Raw genomic sequence first — 20,698 nt, forward strand, 5'->3', positions numbered from 1 at the left:
CAATCAAGAGTCACATCACACACACACAGTGAGTCACCCCAAAGGCAAAAAAGCCAGCTTACGAAGTAATGCCTAGCTGGAAGGACAGTCTGTCATTGCCAGAAGCTGCTGTGAAAATGTAAGTTAGCCATAACATGGGGTCAAACCTGGACAGGTCACTGCTCAGCAGCTTAAAAATCCATGCTACATGAGATGCAGCAATTCGTGATGATTCTGGATTTTCTCACTTCTTTCAATCCCTTCTCAAGAGCTTATTATGTGTCTTCTGCACCTACACATTCAATAGAAGGGAGAAGGGTCTTTTGGTCACTACAGGAATACAAGCTAACAATGATACCTCTGGCTCTGTTGTCTCCTTGTGTTATGCATCAGTGCCATTGAACTGTAGCTTACTTTAGAGCAAATCCATTCCTGCACTAGACTGTACTGATCAGGTTAAACTTGAGGCACAGAAATAAGCCTCCACGTTACAACTGGAGAAGGCGATTAAACAGGGACTATCCTGTACAGACTCTTCTCTCCAATCCACACATGGTACCAGCACCATCAACTCCTAAACCATCCATGCCCAGCAGTCTTACCAGTGGAAATGTAAAGCTGAAGAGAGTTGGATGATCCCCACAAGACACACTAAGCAGGCCAGATGTGCAAGGTTGAAAGCAGCTCTCCAGGACTTGGAACAAATCAGCAGCTCTTCCATCCATTTCCAGCAGCTGTGGTAAACCAGCACTCAAACATTTTCCACTCATTTGAGGGGAAATGTCCTGCACCATAATCTCAAGGGAAACATCAGCTCTTTTCTCAGCCTATTACTCACTCTTAGCCTGCTTAATACCAGGAGGAGGTGGTGGCAGGGCACAGGGCCTCAACACACAAGTACAGCTGTGAAGAATCATTCCAGCTGACAGAGATCATTACTTTTAGACTTCTGTTGCCAAATGCTTCTCAGCATTAAGATGATGGGATATTTATAGTGTATCTTGACAACACAGTTTCAAACCATCAAGTCACACTGAACCATCATGTCTTGAGTCAACACTAGATCCTCTATAAGTGCATAGAATGTTAACCCAATAGCTTCTGACAATCACAACAAACTTACCTTCAAAATATGGCAAAAAGAGGCACAAGGGAAGCTGCCTTCTATGAGATACCTGGCACAAACCATGCCTGCAGACAGACCATCCACATTTGGAGATGATTTGTCTGCAGTCAAGAGGCAAGTGCTATAGACTTAACAATCCTGACAGACACAGCAGATTCTGTTTTGTAAGGGAGTATCCATTTCCTAACTACTGCTCAGATTACACATGTGATATGGATCGAACACCAAAGAACAACTATTTTAAAACATTTCCCCCCTTGCACATTCCTTCTCAATCTCCAGGGTACTGCCCACCAGAAATACTATTTCAGACAGTATCTGAAAACTGTGCATTATTATCTACATCCCAGCAGCTCCAATGGAGCTTTGGAGCTCTAGGCATACAGGTTACACACTGCAAAGCTCTACCCTGTGCTATCTGCAGCTATCCAAGGACACAGTGGGTAGCAGGCCACTTCTTTGGCACTCCTGCAAATGCTGCATTTAGAGCTCCACTCCAATTTCTTTGGCTCCTCTGCAGAGCCCTCTGATCAGCTGCACCATCACGACTGTTTCAGAGAGATTCCAGCTGCCAGAGACCACTCTGCTCTCCCTGCAGCACATGCTCCTCTGCTTCCAGTGTTCACACTTGAAAGTAGAGGCTATGAACAAACATCAAGTAGTTTAGTTAAGATTCTACTTTATTTAAAACTAGCCTGGGATGATACTAGACTAATGACAACTTGGAGTTCCAGATAGGTATATTCTATCTAATTATAATATAGAGGAATTCCCAGAACTGTATTCTGTGGTGCATCTGTGCTGTAGGCACTGTAAGATACTAGACTGTAGTTGATCTAGACAGCAAATCTGCATACCTTATGTAGCAAGACAGCAGCAGCCTGAGACCTGGATGAGTTGTGAACACACACATTGAACTTGTCACTCTAAACAAACCCACAGAACTAATGGAATCCTTGCTAGACATCAGTCTGCTTTTATGTTGCACTGCTTTCACACACCATTTTCTCTCTTATCACATACCCCTCTCCCATTTTATCTGTCACCAACTTGTACTGCAAGCTGTTTGGGCCACACTGTGGTGCTTACCCAGCAAAAGAGGGCTCAGAGGTTCTGCAGCAAGCAAAAGCATTACCACATCAGTCAGTGAAAACACTGAACCCTTTAAGACACCACAGTATTAGAGAACATGCACAATACAGCAGGATTTAAGCAGTCTATATACTCGATGTGCTAAACGCAACAGGAGGAAGTCATTAACTGAAGCTACTCAAAGATCTGACATCTTTAACACAATGCATGTGGATGTTGAAATGGCATAAATAATTTTGAAAAGATGTATGGAAAGCAATTGTAGCGGTCAGGACTTGAACTTCAGAGTTTCTTCTGCAGCTAAACCTGACAGCAAAAATAGCACAGAGCGGCTTTCAATCAGAGTGCATATACAAGCCTCCAACACTACTGGCACAAAAGAACGTTGGGATGATTGTGCAAGAAGTGATGCACTTTGATTTTAGTTGTACAGGATGTTTGATTTTGCATGTAACTGTGAGCCAGAACCTCAACTGCTGGAAAGGAGCAAAGCTTCAGTGGCTGCAAAGCAGCTTTGCCAGTGTGCAAATAGTCAGTGCAGCCGAGGCTGATCTGCTGGGGGATTATTTAGAGAGCAAGGACCCCTGCCAAATCCAGCTACTGTCATCCAGACTGCTTCAGCGGAGTCAGGCATGAGAAAGGCATCTCTCACAGGGACCACAGATATTTGCTCTCGATGGGCTACAACCCTGTGTTACAAGATCAGAGAGCAAATACGATGGAGGAATATTTTCTGCTGCTTGCCTCCATTTCTGACTGTAAATAAACCTGCAACATTTGGAGACTGAACTAAGTTTGCCACCCAGCTTATTAGTGCCCTGTCTACTCAAACCATACTGAGAAGAAACAGATGTACACACAATATCCTGCTTTATCTTACCTGAAAAACAGAGCACTTCATATCAACTACATGCAAAGAATTGCCACTGAAACTAGAAGAGAATCACAGAGCTGTTTGCAAGGACCTTAGATGGCCAAGCTTTCACTTGCAGACATAGGCAAGAATCACAATCTGCCACCCAACAGATCTGTTAGAGATTGAGCAGTGCTCAAGAAATGCTCATGTACCACACATTCAACCACTGAACAACCACCCCCCTTCTCAAAAGGATGTTGCACACAGTAGAAACACCCTAGACTGAAGTGTACCACTCAACTGGTGCAGTGAGAAGCACACACCACTGCTGTCCATGTGTGTGTTTTCAAGAGACAGGGCTCTGAACTGCTCATATACGTGTCAACACATGCCATGGGCAGCACCAAGAAATGAGGTCAAGCAGAAAGCAGCACTGACTTGCATTGTGCACACGCAAGGCTCAAGAGCAGCTTGGTCTGAAGCATGGTGTACAACCGGTACATGCAGTGAGAGCTGATACTGCTGCTGCAAACTACCAGATGCCAGAGCTTTGGTCTGTCTTTTCAAAGCCATGACATATTTTTAGGTAACAGCAGTAAATCTCTCACAGGCTGCAAACATAAAGCCAATATCCTGTATGCAGTAAGCTTAAATGTCAAGTTACATATATAAATATATTCACATATACATATAGCTTTTTAGCTTTGAACTAAACCCAGCCTTTAACCTACTAGTATTGTGTTTTGCAGAGCTTTCATTTCACAGAAAATATATATCTCAGATAGTAAAGTCATAAAGGTTTGATTTGGTTCAAGGTGCAAAACCTGCAATCAGATCATTCCGCTTTTCAGGCTCTGCATCCTTTACCATTCCCTCAGCATCAGGCTGTGCAGGAAGACCCTTGGCTTGCAGTGGAAACTATCAATCACTATTAGCAGTGATAAGAGCTGAATGTGAAGCCCATTGCCAATGTGGCAAGAGGACCAAATAACTGACACAAGTGCTGTCATGAAGCTTCTCATTTACACCACAATTGCAGCAACTCAGACTATACATCAAGTATGGAAGAGTCCTTGGGGGGTGTTATTTTAGATCTGTAGCTTTAGGAACCATCCAAAGAACACTCAAAGTATGTGAAAATGGCAGGTGTCATTTGCAAGTGCAAAGGGTTGAACACACTACTAAAATTAATGGGAACAAAACTCCCTATGCTTTCAAAGCTAAAACTAATAAATTCACTAATAGACCTAGTAATTCACTGGCAAACAATGATGGTAAATACATGGTCTCAGCTTTGTTTCCTGTACAGCTATGCATTTTGGACTTGCTCGCCCAAATCAAATTCTCATCTCCACACAGAGAAGGCTCACAATAAGTTACAGAGTAAGCCACCATTCATGAGCTACTGCAGAATTACCTTCTGGATTTTTCCCTCATTATAACATTTTAGTAAAAACACAAACAAACAAACAACCCCCTCAAAAAAAAACAAAGAAACCTAAAACAAACAAAAAAACAGCAAACAAAAACACCTTTCAGCTTTAAAAGTAAAACTACTACACAAAGAAACCAAAGAGTATGTTTATACTTAGGGATTTTCTTGTGTGTAAAATAAAATCAGGAGACATCTGCAATTTCAAACTCACTGATCTAATTGAAGACAAGATCAGGCCCAAAGAAGCATGGACAGGCCGTTTAAAAGGGCAGCCCCATTTAAAAAGAGATGCAAAATAGAAGAGATAAAATTGAAAGGAGAAACATGACGAGATAACAAAACACCAAGGTTCTTTTTAAGGGATGAAGCTGTCAGGCACTGGTTATAATTTGAAGAGCATGACATTTTTGATTCTTTAAAGTGAGTGCAGGTTAGGAACAAAGCAGGTGAATACGAGTACTGTGAATTAGAATAGATGTGGAAAGATCATCCTTTGTTTAAGCCTTTTTAGAAGGGAGGGTTCTTCTAACAAGAAAAAATTCAGAGCTCCTGAATGACCACAAGAGGCTTGGCAAGCAGATTCCTTTTTAGTTCCTCAGATGTACAGGACTGGCAAAGAGAGCAAGAAGGGGGAACATGATCCTCCTTCCAAGGACTTGGAAGATATGTCAGACCTACTGCCTGTGAATGCCAGAACCCAAGCTGCACAAGCATTAGTTAGTGTAAACCCATAAACAATAACCCATAGATATGCAATAACAAAGGTATTAACTGTAAGAGCACCAGCTCATCTGTCAAGCACAGCCCTGTGCTGTCTAGAGGAGGAGCAGCACACACATACACCCTGTACAAGCCCAAGGAAGATAAATTGAAACTGAAGGCAAGGCTCAACAAAAGACGTGTTTTTATGTGCGTCTGAACAAGGAAGCAATGAAGCCATTGCCTCATTTGGTTATGACGACCCTATTTCTCAGGCCTCCTATCTCAACGAAGTACACACAGTTTTCTGTAGTGGGGTCCAAATATCCAAGGTTCTGGGAGAAAAAATATTTCCCCTAACAAACACCACTTCCCTCATGACAGGGCCTGAACAGATCACAGGAAGCATGACCCTTCCTGATATACAGATGATATACAAGCCCAAGTGTATCAGGCTGCAGGGTGCACAAGGACACATAAAATAAGGTGTCTTGAGTCCACCCATATGACCTCCTGCTTTCCTACCATTAACCACAGTATAAGCCCTCAGCACTCCAAAAGGTTCACACCAAGCATTTGAGGGGAAAAAGATGAAAGCAGCTGAACAGCAGATTGCCAGTGCAGAGGAAGCTGCTGTCAGATTTATGTCGAAGCAGATTAACAGCAATGCCACGTGCTGAAGAGCAAAACACCTTCACTGCACACCCACTCTCCCTGCAGAACTTCCAGCAGCTGACAGCAAGCACCTGACAGCTCTGTGATGCCTGCAATGCCTCCACAGCATGGAAGAGCCATCTGAACACAAACACAATAACAAAGCTGCATCCAACCCAGCCTGCATGCCCTGCCACTAGATTTGAAAGCTACTTTGTAATGCCAGTCTTGGTAAGAAAGCAAATCCTGCTGCAAACACATGATTTCACAGGACATTAGAGTGGGACTAAAGGGGTCTATATTCAGCTCCCTACTCCACCACAGCCCTTTGGATGACCCTGGACAAGTAACTTGATCTTCATATAAAAGAGGACTAATATCTTTGCTAAGGTAATGGGAATTTGAGTTTGCTGAAGAACAAGAGGATGACATTTACAATCCTCATCCTGAAAACCCAGGGAATTTAAGTCCTGTTATGTTGAAAAACTGAAAGCAAATAAAACTAAACCACTTGAAAACAAAACCCATCAACTGCTGCCTTTAGGCTTTCTGCTAACAAGCTTACAGAAGATTTGTCTAGAGACAGCCTTCCTATATTAGCAGCCAGTCTATTGACAGGCATCTGGTGTTAGGCTTATCCTGCTAATATAGACAACAAGAATGTGGAAAGGTATGCACAGAGCAAAGACTACACCAGGGCTTGTTATGAAGACATTGCTCTAAATCTAATTCAGGATGCACTGAGAGCAGAAAGCACATGGCCAGGAAAGTTTCACTATCACAAACATCAGCCCCAGACTCGCTGGAGTGCTTTTACAGCATGTTACTGGCTCAGCTGTTAACAGACATGGCAAATCTGGGTAAGACTGGAAAAAATAAGCAGAGGGGGATTAGGGAGGGAGTCCAACTGTCAAAAAAAAAGTGTTTATTTGGATGATCAGAGAGCATCATATGAATGGCAACCACTCTGAGCTGAGGAACCTTTGGGGTCCATTAGTCACATTTAAGACCAATAGAATCTCTCCCTGAGTTTTAACTATTGAAATAGAAGGAGGCCACTTGGGATAAAACACATCTTTTGGCACTTGAATCTAGAAGAGGCAAGACTGTCAAGAGGAATGCAGTGTATTAAGTCAGGCTCTCCCTTTTATGTAAATGTCATCTACATCAAATGGCTATAAGCTTTCCACCTTCACTCTTGATCCCTAATAAACTAAAAAAAACTGGTGTCCTTGTTCAGCAGGGTAGAAGATGGAGAAAGCAGCAAAGTGGCACATACTAAGTTTGCCTCCAGCAGACTGAAATGCCCAACAGATTACAAAACAAAGCTTTGCAAGAGTCTGCAAGCAGATAAATATTTAGATAAATTCCCAAATGCTAGTGCTGCCCTTGAAATGCAAGCAGCAAGCCCTTCAGAATGATATTTGACTCACACCTTGAGGAGCAGCAGCAAAGTCCAGAATATCAGAAATGTCTTTAAACTCTAAGGACACTGCCATGGTCACATTAGCTTTCTGCATCATCAGCAGAACTTCAAGTACAGCCTCTTGTAGGAATCACAATTTGAAGAGATCTCTCCCAACATTCCAATCACAGAGTGAACAGAAAATGATTTTTCTAAAGATTTCTAGCTTTCAGCCAGAAAGCTCAGTATGATTTAGAATCAAATTCTAGATACACACATCCTACAATATTGATTTGATCTAGAGACATTCTAAGCTGAATGGCATCTGGTGATCAGGCAAAGACTGTCTGGACACAAACTGACTCTGCCTACTTGAATGTCAATTTTTTCCTTCCTTGTGAAAGGGTAATTACAGCAGGCTTAGATTTGTTGTTTTGGGAGGGCTTCTTCCCCCTCTTCCCGTGTAATGTCTCTCTTACAGTTCTAAGATGTTGATTCTTATTTTCCATGGAAAACAGAAGAAAGGACAAAAAGATAATGAGAGCTGAATCTCTGTTCCTGCAGCGTACTCATAAGGTTGCCACAAAGACATGTTGGCCAAAGCTGCAGTCACCCCCCCCACTGGCCTGAGGTCACAGCCCTTAGCAGCTGGAGAAGTAAAAGTGCTGAGTGTTACTCACTGCCATGACGAGCTCAAAAGGATACTTGTAGACCCGAACTGGGGACTGGTATTTCTGCACCATTTTTACTACACACCTGTAATAAAAAGAAGTTGGAAAATTTCAGAACCCTTACACCAACCACTACAATACATCCCAACAATTCTCTCACAACTTGCTAGAAGCCTTAACTCTTTCTCACAGATAGAGAGGAGTAGGCATGTTAGGTACAGTATCTTGCTTAACAAGTCAGTGGCAGAGACAGAACGAAAGGTAAGTCTCTGCAGTCCCAATCCAGCATGTGGTAGCATCCTTTGCTGCTTTCCAACACTACTGCAGTAACTTCAACCTGGAGCTCCAACAAAACTCATAATAATTAAAGCACAAAACAGATGTAAAGCCAGAATCAATTGTACTCTGGAGAAGGAGCCTGTTTTAGGAGCCCTGCAAGGCTGAAATGGCAGTGCTTCTCCCTACTTCACTTTTCTGCATTAAATTCATAATCGCTATGCAAAATGCCCCTTGTTGAAAGCTTCCACAGCTTCCTATATCTTGGTGGTTTAAATGCTGTGGTGCACAAAGTAGCATTCAGTTGTTTTAACCCACTAAAAGAAAAGGAAGCAGCATGCCTAAAGAACATGCCTGATGCTAAGCTAGCAATCACATCCCACTGACTGGATGCCTACTGCTTCCAGCTGAACTGAGGCAATAAGTGCATGCAATGGAAACAATTCCGTTCTCAGCATTTCATTTCTCCAAGCCTCCTCTCACTGTGCTCATCAGGATTCCTCCCTCAGACTCTCTTGCTGGAGCTTTAACCCTCAAATATGCATCAATAACCAGCATCTCAAGGAAGTACAGAGACCATTTAAAGGCAGTTATTAGGCTGCTTTCTGTGATTCCTTTAGATTCCATTATATTGTTTCTATTAATATGATCTATGAACATCAGAAACACAAAAGACTGGACAGCTTGTTTGAGACATGATGCTGATTCCACCCCACTCAAATTCTACTGCTAAGCAGATACAGCCCTCGGCAACATGACGCAGTGAACTCAACAGTCAGAGCATTAAGTCAACTTATCCCTGGTATTTTAAGCCCAAAAATGGAGGAGAAACATGAATTAAAAGGCAAACAGCAATAGACTATCCCTCAAAGACTGCTGCAAAATGCCATTACACAGTAAAATCTAAGCCAGGGAAAGGGGAAAGAGACTTCAAAAAGTAGGAGTACCTGTGAACAGGGAGTGTTTGCAGAAGGGACTTGCAATCAGACAGTTACTCTGCAGAGGATCACATTACCCAAGCAGCAATGTTCAGGACTTGCTGGATCTCCAGCAGTTTTACTGGTGCTAAAACCCAGTCCACACAGAAATGCATGCAGAATGCATCAGCAGAGCATCCAACTCCCACTGAAGTGAGCAGACAGGGGCGAGCAAACACCCAGGAAGCCCAGGCTGCTATCATTTATCAGATACCCAAGCCAAGAGGCACAGGGCACCTTGTAATGCAATGCTGTAATATGATAATGCAAGAACCATGCCTTGGCTGTGCAGGAACCTTCTGAGGAAGTGCAAATATAGCAAGAAAAGCCTCAAACATTTTTAGCTGTAACTTGCTCCCTGTTCTGACCTCACCTGCTAAACCAGGAACTCCTGCACCTCTGTAGGAGGAGGTCTCAGGACAGACCAGTCTAGAAATCACCTACAGCCCACAAACAAAGCCACCACCAACAGAACTGGATGGCACAAGCTATACTTCAACAGCTTTATCCATACCGCTTGAATACCTCCGTTGGTCCCCAGCAACTGCAAAACTGATTGTCACAGGTTTATTGCCCTGTACTCCTCTAGCTGAGGGAAGCTTGAGAAAAAGCATCAGTGATTATTATATCCATGGGAAGCTGTGGAAGACAGACAGCTGATAACTCACTCCTGCCCTAGAAACCTTGCATACCTTAGGCAAAGAGCAGTGACAGACTTTCTATGCCCTTTCCTCAGAACAGTGCCATGAGACAGTCATTCTGCTTCTCAAAGCAAGGGGCACTCCAGCTAGAATTCCTGGGGAAAAAAAGAAAAATTGAATCAGAAAAGCAGTGAAAGCTGTTCACAGATACAGATGGTGATTAGCATTGATAGAACCAGATGCCCCATCCCTGGCAGTGTTCAAGGCCAGGCTGGATGAGGCTTGGAGCAACCTGGTCTAGTGGAAGGTGTCCCTGCCCAGGGCAGGAGGTTGGAACTGGATGAGCTTTAAGGTCCCTTCCAACCCAAATCTGTCTGAGATTCTGTGATAATGACAAGATTTTCAGCTGTTACCACCAGGCAGCTGCGCCGTATTAGCTGAAGACACATATCCTCATAGAGCTTTAGCACCAAAAAGACAGACATGTTTTTAAAGTTCTCATGTATTCCACTCAAGTTATAAACAGATAATTTTGACCACCTTCTAAGGAAAACCAGAAAGAAACTACACAACTACAGAATAAGCCTGCTCCTATCAACACCCATCATACAACTCCAGCCTCCAGTGGCCCAGGCTACCTGCTTACTTTGCATTTGCACTGGGCTAAAAGCACATATTAAGAGCCACAGCTCTGCTGAAGAGCAGCAACTCACTAAACTACAGCCTGATCACTTGGAAACCCCAACCCACAGCCAGAGGCAGACCTGTAGCCACACACAGGGCAGCACCAGGGAAGGGCATCATTTCAGCAAGCCAAGCCCAAGTTGGCAACAATTCAGAAACTGAAGCTGCCAATACACTGAATCAAAACATCTCACAATAACTTTAACAATCCCAATTAGATATTAAGTGTCTCACCTATTGCACACCTGAACGCAGAGGTGAGCAGCAGCAGCTGCCACATTGAACAAAGCATCCTATGACATGCTGACAGCAGTGCCAGCAGCACGGAGACCCAACAGGCTGCAACTCCCTGCAAAGCCTGTGTGTACCCCTCACCACATCCCATACAGTAACTCACACATGAGCTAAAGAACCAAACCCTAAAAGGCAGAGAGTCAATTATAAGCTTGAGCTACACCAGCTGGCACTGTACCAGGGGAGGAGAGCAGGGAAGGGGGCGTGACATGGAAGGATACAAAGCCCTGATGGCACAGGCATTTCTCTGCAGTAACTTGGGGAGCATTTCAGAAAAAAGACAAATTCTTAACCAGAAGCGGCAAACACACAGCACTCAAAGCTACCACTACAGATCAGCTGAGCTTGGAGACTGCACATGCTCCCAAAAGGAACACATATCACTACACACACAGCAAAGGGAAGAGGCAGGGATATCAACCGTGTTTCCATTTTACTTAGAATCATCAACTGTGTACCTAAGTGGTTTTCCATATGATTAACTTTTATTCTATTTGTAGGAGAGGTTTATTTGATGGAATACAGAACATGCAGATGGCTGGAGATCAGAAATTGAGTTTATATATCAAATATATATAAAGCCCCAAGCCTCTACTTCTCATCTGGGCTAATACAAACTCACTCAGCTCTTTCCACATTAGAGCTGACTGTTGAAGGGTGAAACTGGGCAGCAAGTGACTTTATTAACTTCTCCCACCTGTGGTGGCTTCCTTTCAGCTGAAAGAGAACTGAGCAGTTTTCTTGAGTTGCTGTTGACAAAGAACTGCTGAAAATAGCAGAATTCCAGACTTCCTCAACTACTATTGCAGCATGTGAAAGGCAGCTGCAGCAGCCAGCTAAGTTGGTATTGCCAATTAGAAAAAGGGGGACTCTGCAGGACTTTTAGAGTAAGATGGAGAGAAAGGTGTCTAATACTTCCTCTGCCGAGATGCCTTTCACTCCATAGATGTTGACACAATAGCTGATGCTTTACACATGTAACAACAACATCTTCCCATCCCTGGCAGTGTTCAGGGCCAGGCTGGACAGGGTTTGGAGTAACCTGGTCTAGCGGAAGGTGTCGCTGTCCATGGCAAGGGGTTGGAACTGGGTGAGCTTTAAGGTCCTTTCCAACCCAAACCATTCCATGATTAGAAGGTACCAAGCTGTAGAATATTCATTAGAACTGTTTCACACAAGAACTTGAGACCAAGTCTTTCACAGCTTGACATAAGGAAGCCTCAAAACAGAATGGTGCCAGCATAAGTCTTTACTATCTTTTAGAAGCAGACATTTTTCTCAAGCAGAACTTCATCTTACCCCTGAGAAACTTCTGTGGTCCCAGGGTGAAGCAGCACAGAGCCTGGCCACCACTCTGTACACCTTGCAGAGATACCTGGGGTTCTTCTGTAGACTATAATTCAAGGCCAAGAGCACAAACATTCAAACAACAGCATTTACACATTCTTCACAGCACCATGAGGAACATTCTCTTTGGCTGAGAGGGGAAGAAGAAAAAGGAACAGCATACAGCATTCTGCTCTCTAAGCCTTGTATATATCAAGCTAAGCTTCATGACTAATGCATCCACACCTCCATAAGTCAATTTTCTCACCAAAGAACCACCAACTGACCTATTATGCACAGCCACAAACAAAATTACTGATATTTGCCAACCTGCAGCAGTACGCAAGCATTCCTGAAGGAAAGCCCCTTGTTCTGCACCCTCTACTCCATCAGAACTCCTACTATGTATGCCACTTTGTCCATCAGTGCTATTGTCAACTGCTCAATACTCACGTTCAATTTAGGAACAGAGCCGCACTTCAGCTTAACCCGTAAACCACGAGCAGCTCCAGTGGGCAGATCACTTAATGCAGCAAAGCCCCAGCACAAAACATCTCGGCTCCTCCTCAGTGAAGTTTCTTTACGCACATGAACCCCCTCAGCCCAGTGGTGTCACCACCACGATCCCATCCTGCCACCCGCAAGCCAAATCCACTACTTGGGAGAATTAAACCAAGTGACCCAGGTACAGCACATGGCTTAAGCCTGCCCTCCATCCCCCGGGGTTTTATAGAGTTGACCCAAATCCACCAGTACCTATGGCAGCACTTTACCAGAGCCAGCCTTTGAGCACACAAACACCCCAGGGCCGGTTTTGGGGGGCTTTTTGGACTTGCAGGGGCACGGAGGGTGGGCTGGGGCCAGAGGCGCCGCTCCCGAGCCCGACACAGCCGAAGGGAGGGTCCCGCTCGCTGCTCCCTCCCCACGCCAACACGAACCAGCGAACTCGAAACCCGCTTCTGGTGTTCAAGCCGGAGCGAGCCTCAGTCAGCCCCGGGACGCCGCGGGGAGCGGCTCACCCGCTCCCTCCCTAATCCCCACAGCATTAGGGCTAGAATGTCCCGCTCACCTACCCACAGCCGCACGGACACGGCTCCCGGCACCTTAACACCGGCACCGCCCCGCGTCCCCCGGCTCCGCCACACTGTGCACGCCGTGAGGTACAGCGGCCGCCCTCCCTCACAGAGCCGCCCCGAGAGACCCCCGCAGAGGAAGAGTCCCGTCCCGTCCCGCCGCCGCCCCCCCCCCCCCCCCCCCCCCTCACCGCGGGCACGACGGGACCCAGCCGGGCCCATCCCGAGCGCGGAGGTCCCCGTCCCGATCGCAGTCCCCACCCGGACAGCGCCGCTCCCGCCCGCTCCAAGCGCCGCTTCAACCGCCGCGCGAGCCAGCCCCGCCCCGCCGCCGGCCCCTCCCCGCGCGGCGCCGCAGAGCGCTGTCCATTGTGCTGCGGACCGTGAGGGGAGAGGGGCTGGCCCGGCCCCCGCCACGTGCGCGCCCGCCGCCATGTCGCGGAGCGGGGTTCCCGCGTCTGCCGGCCTCGCCGCGTGGGGCTGGTCTGGGTCCGGGGCTGGCGGGGATTGTACCTCAGGAGCTTGCCAGCATGGCACCGGCCCTTGAGGAGCAGGAACCCACCTGCGGGCTGGGGTAGAGGGGGCAGAGCTGCAGCTCCCAAACTGGGCCCAGACCAGAGATCACAGTGGGCTCAGGACTTCATGAGCTGAGGTGTCAGCTCACCCTGTCCTTAAACAGTCGCTGCATTGCACCGAGGTTTGATTTGTTACACAGCTGCAAACTTGCACTTTCTGCTGGGCTGGTTCAGCCTGGAGAAGAGAAGGCTCCTTAAGGGGAGACCTTAGAGCAGCTCCCAGTGCCTAAAGGGGCTACAAGAAACCTGGAGAGGGGCTTTGGACAAGCACCTGTAGGGACAGGACAAGGGGGAATGGCTTTAACCTGACAGAGGGGAGACTGAGATGAGCTCTTAGGCAGAAGCTCTTCCCTGTGAGGGTGCTGAGGCACTGGCACAGGGTGCCCAGAGAAGCTGTGGCTGCCCCATCCCTGGCAGCGTTCAAGGCCAGGTTGGACGGGGCTTGGAGAAACCTGGTCTAGTGGAAGGTGTCCCTGCCCGTGGCAGGGGGGTGGAACTGGATGAGGTTTTAACGTCCTTTCAACCCAAACCAGTCTGGGATTCTATGATTCTATTAAATGTTCCCATAACTGGATTCTCCTTGCAAGGTAAAAGGCAACCATCCAGCTCGGTGGCATTGAGGTGCATTCTCACCTCTCCGCCTTTTTTTCTCCTACTGTATGTTTGAAAAATCTGAATGTTGTTTCATGAATCTTGAGGGGATTGTGCTTGCCCTGTGCTTCAGAGTGCGTGCTGTGAGTGGACCCTGTTTGTCAAACCACGAGGCTGTATGATATAGTTGTCGCCATCTGGTGAGGGTCTCTGAGGACATGGCTCTGCTGGTGGTAGAGATGCTCAACCTGCGGCCCCTTTGGGGTGGAAGATACAGCTGCTGAGTAGGTGCCTAGTCATGGAGCAAGAGGAACATGTGGCTGCAAGAAATGGTGGAGGATTTGGAAGCCCAGCCTGAGAAAGTTTTGCACCTTCAAAGCCTCCTTTCAAGATCTTCCTAGGGACCAGCTGCTGCTTTGTGTGATGTTACTGAAAAACATCACACTCCCATTCACCACAACTTTTTCTTTTCCTGCCTCCTTATCACTTCCAGCTGTAGAGCATCCCCTTATCTGGGCAGACATTTCAGGAAGATGCGGTCCTGTTTCTGATCAGCATGTTTCCCGAAGTGTTCTGCTGTGCTCTCTCAGACCAAGGAGCCCAGCCTGACACTGCTCGGTGAACAACAGAGTTATCAAGGCCTGCAGCATCTGCGTTCTTTATAAATAAATGCTGCCTTTTCGCATTCAGAATGCAACGAGGGTTGGGATATTTTTTTTTTTCAGAGAAATGGTATTTGTCTCCTGTTCTTCCATCACTGTGAAGTTTCCTCAGAGGAAACAGAAGAAAAAAGTAAAAAGCTATTTCCATTCTCTTGCTACAAAACTTACACTAGCCCACTACTACTTTATGGCCTAATTGCAGTAGTTTTCCGTTTGTTCTAGTTGTAAAAGCTAGTTGGGTGAGTAACATCCCATCCTTTTCTCTGCTGGGCAGCCCTGACTAGAATTCACATTTTCTGCTTAGAGCAGCATTGAGTACCTAAAAGGGCTACAAGAAACCTGGAGAGGGGCTTTGGACAAGGGCCTGTAGGGACAGGACAAGGGGGAATGGCTTTAACCTGACAGAGGGGAGACTGAGATGAGCTCTTAGGCAGAAGTTCTTCCCTGTGAGGGTGCTGAGGCGCTGGCACAGGCTGCCCAGAGAAGCTGTGGCTGCCCCATCCCTGGCAGTGTTCAAGGCCAGGTTGGATGGGGCTTGGAGCAACTTGGTCTGGTGGAAGGTGTCCCTGCCTGTGGCAGGGGGTTGCGACTGGAGGAGCTTTAAGGTCCAAACTGTTCTATGATTCTATGATTCCTGCCACTAAAAGGTCACCTTGGTGTTTTCCAGTGTCTTAGGCTGCCTTTTGTCCTGACACAGAGCCAGCACTCCCTGGCATTCCCAAGGCCGTGAAGCGTCTTGCTATTCTTCCACCACCTAGGAGTGGGGCTTGCTTCAAGGGCTGGCGTTCAACCCTCAGTATTTCTCACTGGAGCTGCTCAGAAAGAAGTTCTCACCCCCTAGCAGGTCATCCCAGGAACTCCTGCCAGTCTCTGTAGTTACAGAGGAGAACATCTGCCAGAAGGACACCTGGTCTGGAGATAGATACCATTCATCCTCCACTTCTCCCATTACGAAGGGCTTTTCACTGCAGACTATCTCTTCCTCTCAACTTTTATTCCTCAACTGTGGGCATAAGTTCGAAAAACACAATAGAATTTCAAGTGAGCTGGTGCAGAAAAAAAAACTTGTTTGGATTGTTCCAGGTATTGTTATTCCTATTTACCTTACTACAAAAGCAGCTGACCTCTGAAGAAGCTGCATGGGAGGTTTGTGTCAATTGTGTAGTCAGTGAGGCCAGAAGATTCTGTGGCCTGCCTTAGAGGTGTTGGGATAGACTCATCCCCATGCAGGAAGAAGATCATGGTGCAGCAGAAACCAGCATCATGGAGCCAGCCCATCCCTTTCTGCATTGTCTCACTAAGATTCTTTCCAGCCCTCTTACACATGTGTTTAACAATCATTAGAAAACCAGCATTGTTTAAACATTAAAGAGACTCTTCTAAAAATTCATCAGCAAAGTTCACCTACTTTCTAGAGCTGTATCTAAAGCCTTGTGGAAGTGTATTTCCACTTTCTAGAACTGGGCTTCGGTCCAGCCCATGTCACTGAGTGGAGCTGAGAGAAAGAGGAGGATCTGCAGCCATCAGTGCTGGGAACAGACATGCTGATCTGCTCCAGAGCAGTGCTCAGGGCTAGCTTTCACCTCTGTCACTGCGTAGAATCATAGAATTTATAGAATCATAGGATCAGCCAGGTTGGAAAAGACCTTTAAGAACATCAAGTCCAACCATTCCCCAGCACTGCCAAGGCTGCCACTAAACCATGTCACTGAGGGCCTCATCTACACGGTTTGTGAACTCTTCCAGAGATGGTGTCTCCACCATTGTGCTGGGCAGCCTGTTCCAATGCCTGAGCACCCTCTGGGGAAGGAATTGTTCCTAATATCCAGTCTAAATCTTCCCTGGCAGCTTGAGGCCGTTACCTCTTGTTCTGTCATTTGTTATGTGGGAGAAGACAGCAACCCCACCTCACTTCATCCTCGTTTCAGGTAGCTGTAGAGAGTGATAAGGTTCCCCCTGAGCCTTCTCTTCTCCAAACTAAACCCCCCAGTTCCCTCAGCCATTCCTCATCACACTTGTGTTCCAGACCCTTCACCAGCTCCATTGCCCTTCTCTGGAGCCGCTCCAGCACCTCAATGTCTCTCTTGTAGTGAGGGCCCCAGAACTGAACACAGAAAATCCTTTTGCACTTAGCCTAGCTCTGTTTCACAAAAGCTACGCAAAAGTTGGATCTGTTGTTTCAAGAGCCAGCAGAAGTTAAAATACCAAGGCTTTCTTCACTGAACATGCAGATCAGCAGTACCTCAGACCACAGCATCTGCCAGATGCTTTTGAGCTGGAACACTGTGCTCTGTATCCCCTCGAGCTTTCCCTTCCCAGTGCCACTCAGAGAAACTGACACTCCAGTTCCATTTTTTTCTGATTCAAACGAGATGAAACATGCTGCCCAAGGTCACACAATGAGATGGCAGAGATCACGGGTGGAGGTGAAACTGGAGAGCTAATGAGCTCTAGTCCGGCACATTTACAGCAGATTCAGTTACTTTACCCACCAGACTGCAGATAAACACTGTGCTAATGGCTCGCTGCTACATTCACCTTTTAAGATAATGCCAAGGTGGCTACCTGCCCGACTTTCCCTTCTCTGCAGCTGTTTAAGTACTTAGATTGTCCGTATCTTGGTTTGGTTTATTCTGTGAGAGAAAGAGGTCTCCCAACTTCTGACCCACCAACTGTTAAGAACTGAAGTTCTGCTTTGAATAAGAAAAATACAAAATGAACCCATCATGTCAGTTATATTTAACCCCCAAAGCTTCTAGGTCAACACCTGACCACACTTTCAATAGATCTTTATGAGTTTATACACATGGAATGTGTTGAACATGGTCTGTTATGTCCATTTAAGGGGACTGTTTGCATATTCTCTGGTGGCTTATAAAATACTTGCAATTTTCCATTTTATTCGCTCAGGAAGGTCTGATACCATGCAGGACTCATTTTTAGCAGAAATACTCCTCCTAGAATCATAGAATGGTTGGGTTGGAAGGGACATTAAATCTCATCCAATTCCACCCCCCTGCCATGGGCAGGGACACCTTCCACCAGACCAGGTTGCTCCAAGCCCCATCCAACCTGGCCTTGAACACTGCCAGGGATGGGGCAGCCACAGCTTCTCTGGGCACCCTGTGCCAGTGCCTCAGCACCCTCAACAGGGAAGAGCTTAGAATCATAGAATCATAGAATAGTTAGGGTTGGAAAGGCCCTTAAGATCATCTAGTTCCAACCCCCCTGCCAGGGGCAGGGACACCTCACACTAAACCATGTCACCCAAGGATCTGTCCAACCTGGCCTTAAACACTACCAGGGATGGAGCATTCACAACTTCCCTGGGCAACCCATTCCAGTGGCTCACCATAATTCTGCCTAAGAAGAAAACAAGCTCTAAAAGGCTGCCAGTGAAATCAAGGTCCTTGTAGCCTCTTGAGAGTATTTTTCCTATAAAGCTGCAAAACCATGAGCAAATAGCCTTATATGATAACTCGGAGGCAGACGCACAGGGGAGGTTGCTGAAAAAAGATTCTGCCTAAGAGCTCATCTCAGTCTCCCCTCTGTCAGGTTAAAGCCATTCCACCTTGTCCTGTCCCTACAGGCCCTTGTCCAAAGCCCCTCTCCAGATGTTTTGTAGGTCCCCTTTAGGCATTAGAAGGCTGCTCTAAGGTCTCATCAGAGCCTTCTCCTCATTTCTGTTCAGTCATACTGGGACCCTCTTAGATGCAGCACATTGTAACAGCAGCACCTTTCCACAATCTTAGAAGCAGGCTGTCATATTGCAGATGCAGACAGAATCCAACTCTCTGCAAGAGTGCTGGGCAGACCCTGTCTACATAAAATGAATGCTGTCTGAATGACAGACTCTGACTTCTCTTTCTGTGTTGTTTGTTCCTTTATGCATTTCCCTTTTTGCCTCTCAGTAGTTCTGTGAGGAGTCATTGCTCCATGACTTGCTGAGCTCTGCCTACTTGCACTTGCCTGGGAATAAATCATGACACAGGTTTATTATTCTGGGTCACTGAAATAAACATCACCTCCAGGAGCACATCTCCTGTCATATCTTAGCTTTCAACGTTGCTCTGAATGTAGCAGTTAGTAACAATGCTATTAATAGAGAGCAGAAAGTTTTCTGTGCTTCAAGCAAAGGCAAAAGGAACGTAATAAATGCAAAGAAAATAATGAAAACCAGCTAAGGAATATAACTGCTTTGAAAAGCACACAATGCTTGATCCTTACTTGATGCAAGGATCTCCAGTGGCTGACAGAAACCTGCAGGGTTTCTTTTCCAAAGAGGTTGGAGTAAGCTGAGAGCACAGAACTGTCTGGGTGTTTTCAAAAGTTAATGCCTTCACAGCTCTTTTACTAGCAGGCAACTCAGGATGCACAAAGTACAGCAGCCCTGCGTCAGCATCTCACTGGTTCCGTCCTCTGCCTTGCCTTAGCATCACAAAACATCACAATGTTTGAACTTTGTCAGGCTTGGCTCATGGACTCACCCACTGTGATACTTTTATACAAAATCTTCTTTCTTAGGACATTAAAATACAAATCACATGTCTGTGGAAGCATCATCAAGCATTTTCTTCACACCATGTAACTGATCCCTGATGGGACAGGCCTGGGCTCTGCCCTTCCAGCGTGCAGGGACATGGAATTCAATACATGTGTTCTCAGAAAATTCCGTGATTCTCAGAGTTGGTAGCAAAGCTCCTGTCGACATAAAGGGTGGCTAAAAAGAAGACAGACTCCCTTTTTACAAGGAGTCATGTGAAGATAAGGGGTGGTGGTCACAAGGTACTCCTGGGGAGATTCCGGTTGGACACGGGGAAAATTTTCACAGTGAGAGCAACCAGCCACTGCAATAATCTCTCCAGTGCTGGACACTGTTAAGATTGGGCTGGACAGGCTGCTGGAACATCTAGTCTATGTCATGCATTGCCTAGAAATGTTGGGCCAGATGAACCTCAAGGTGCCTTCCAGCCTGGGATTCTATGACTCTATGACTTCCACAAGGTGAAAGTTTGGCCTAAACAATTCTGTTTGTCCCTTTTCTCCTAGGTTTCTCAAGTGCCCTTGGGTATATGTAATGACACAGTGCAGGTGAAGACCTGCTGCTTCCCAATATCTTGTTTGCACAGTTCTCTGGCAAACGTGGCGAGCAGTGGCTGGAGACATCTCCCTAGGATGCAACCTCCAGCCAAATGCTTTTGAAGACACCCTGCTAGGAGCAGATTGGGATCTGCCATCTAACCCCAGGGGAACTGAAGGTATTTTTCCCGAGACAGGTAAACCAAACTGGTGAAACTGGATTTTGCTCTGTGCATCTCTTACCTGTCTTCCTGTAGCTCTGCCCTGTCTATGTAACACATGAGATGAGAGTAAAGCCATAGGGCTAAACCCAAAAGTAACACCAGTATTTGCTATCATTCCATCAAAACAGAAGCACCTGGGAACAAGCTATTAGCCATAGGGTATCCCAAGATTAATATTTGTTGCAAACATCTTCCTGGGAGTATTCCTTGTGAGTGGTCAAAAAAAATATGTTTCATTTTAAAAGAAGTCCTTTCATTTATATTCTGAGGCATGCATTCAAAAAAATTCATCTACCCTGTGCTGTGAAATTGAGTTTAACCAATATTTCAGACTGGTTATTTATGTTTCTGTGAAGTTCCACCACACAGTTACGGTTTT

The 20,698-nt window shown here is 46.1% G+C and overlaps 3 protein-coding genes across 4 annotated transcripts in view; all 3 read right to left on the reverse strand.

Annotated features, from left to right (window-relative positions):
• ALG1 (ALG1 chitobiosyldiphosphodolichol beta-mannosyltransferase) overlaps window positions 1-13,443 on the reverse strand; it is a 68,766-nt gene extending 55,323 nt beyond the window's left edge. The window contains exon 1 of the mRNA XM_061473887.1: window positions 13,437-13,443. The gene's annotated coding sequence lies outside the window, so the exon portion shown is untranslated. The remainder of the gene's footprint in view (window positions 1-13,436) is intronic.
• Window positions 1-13,513, reverse strand: part of SEC14L5 (SEC14 like lipid binding 5) — a 39,960-nt gene extending 26,447 nt beyond the window's left edge. For both annotated transcript variants that reach the window (XM_061473850.1, XM_061473849.1), the window contains exons 1-3: window positions 13,380-13,513; window positions 9,863-9,966; window positions 7,927-8,002 (exon numbers count right to left, since the gene is read on the reverse strand). In XM_061473850.1, the coding sequence (XP_061329834.1) occupies window positions 7,927-7,989 (63 nt within the window). In that variant the 5' untranslated portion in view covers window positions 7,990-8,002; window positions 9,863-9,966; window positions 13,380-13,513. The remainder of the gene's footprint in view (window positions 1-7,926; window positions 8,003-9,862; window positions 9,967-13,379) is intronic.
• LOC133279807 (syntaxin-binding protein 4-like) overlaps window positions 12,237-20,698 on the reverse strand; it is a 57,615-nt gene continuing 49,153 nt past the window's right edge. Inside the window, exons 23-24 of the mRNA XM_061473973.1 lie at window positions 13,380-13,757; window positions 12,237-12,266 (exon numbers count right to left, since the gene is read on the reverse strand). Of these exons, the coding sequence (XP_061329957.1) occupies window positions 12,237-12,266; window positions 13,380-13,757 (408 nt within the window). The remainder of the gene's footprint in view (window positions 12,267-13,379; window positions 13,758-20,698) is intronic.

Source organism: Pezoporus flaviventris, unplaced genomic scaffold, assembly GCF_033815535.1.
Source record: "Pezoporus flaviventris isolate CSIRO_AGI_PZ_B2104156 unplaced genomic scaffold, CSIRO_AGI_Pfla_v1 ptg000078l, whole genome shotgun sequence".
Classification (NCBI taxonomy): domain Eukaryota; kingdom Metazoa; phylum Chordata; class Aves; order Psittaciformes; family Psittacidae; genus Pezoporus; species Pezoporus flaviventris.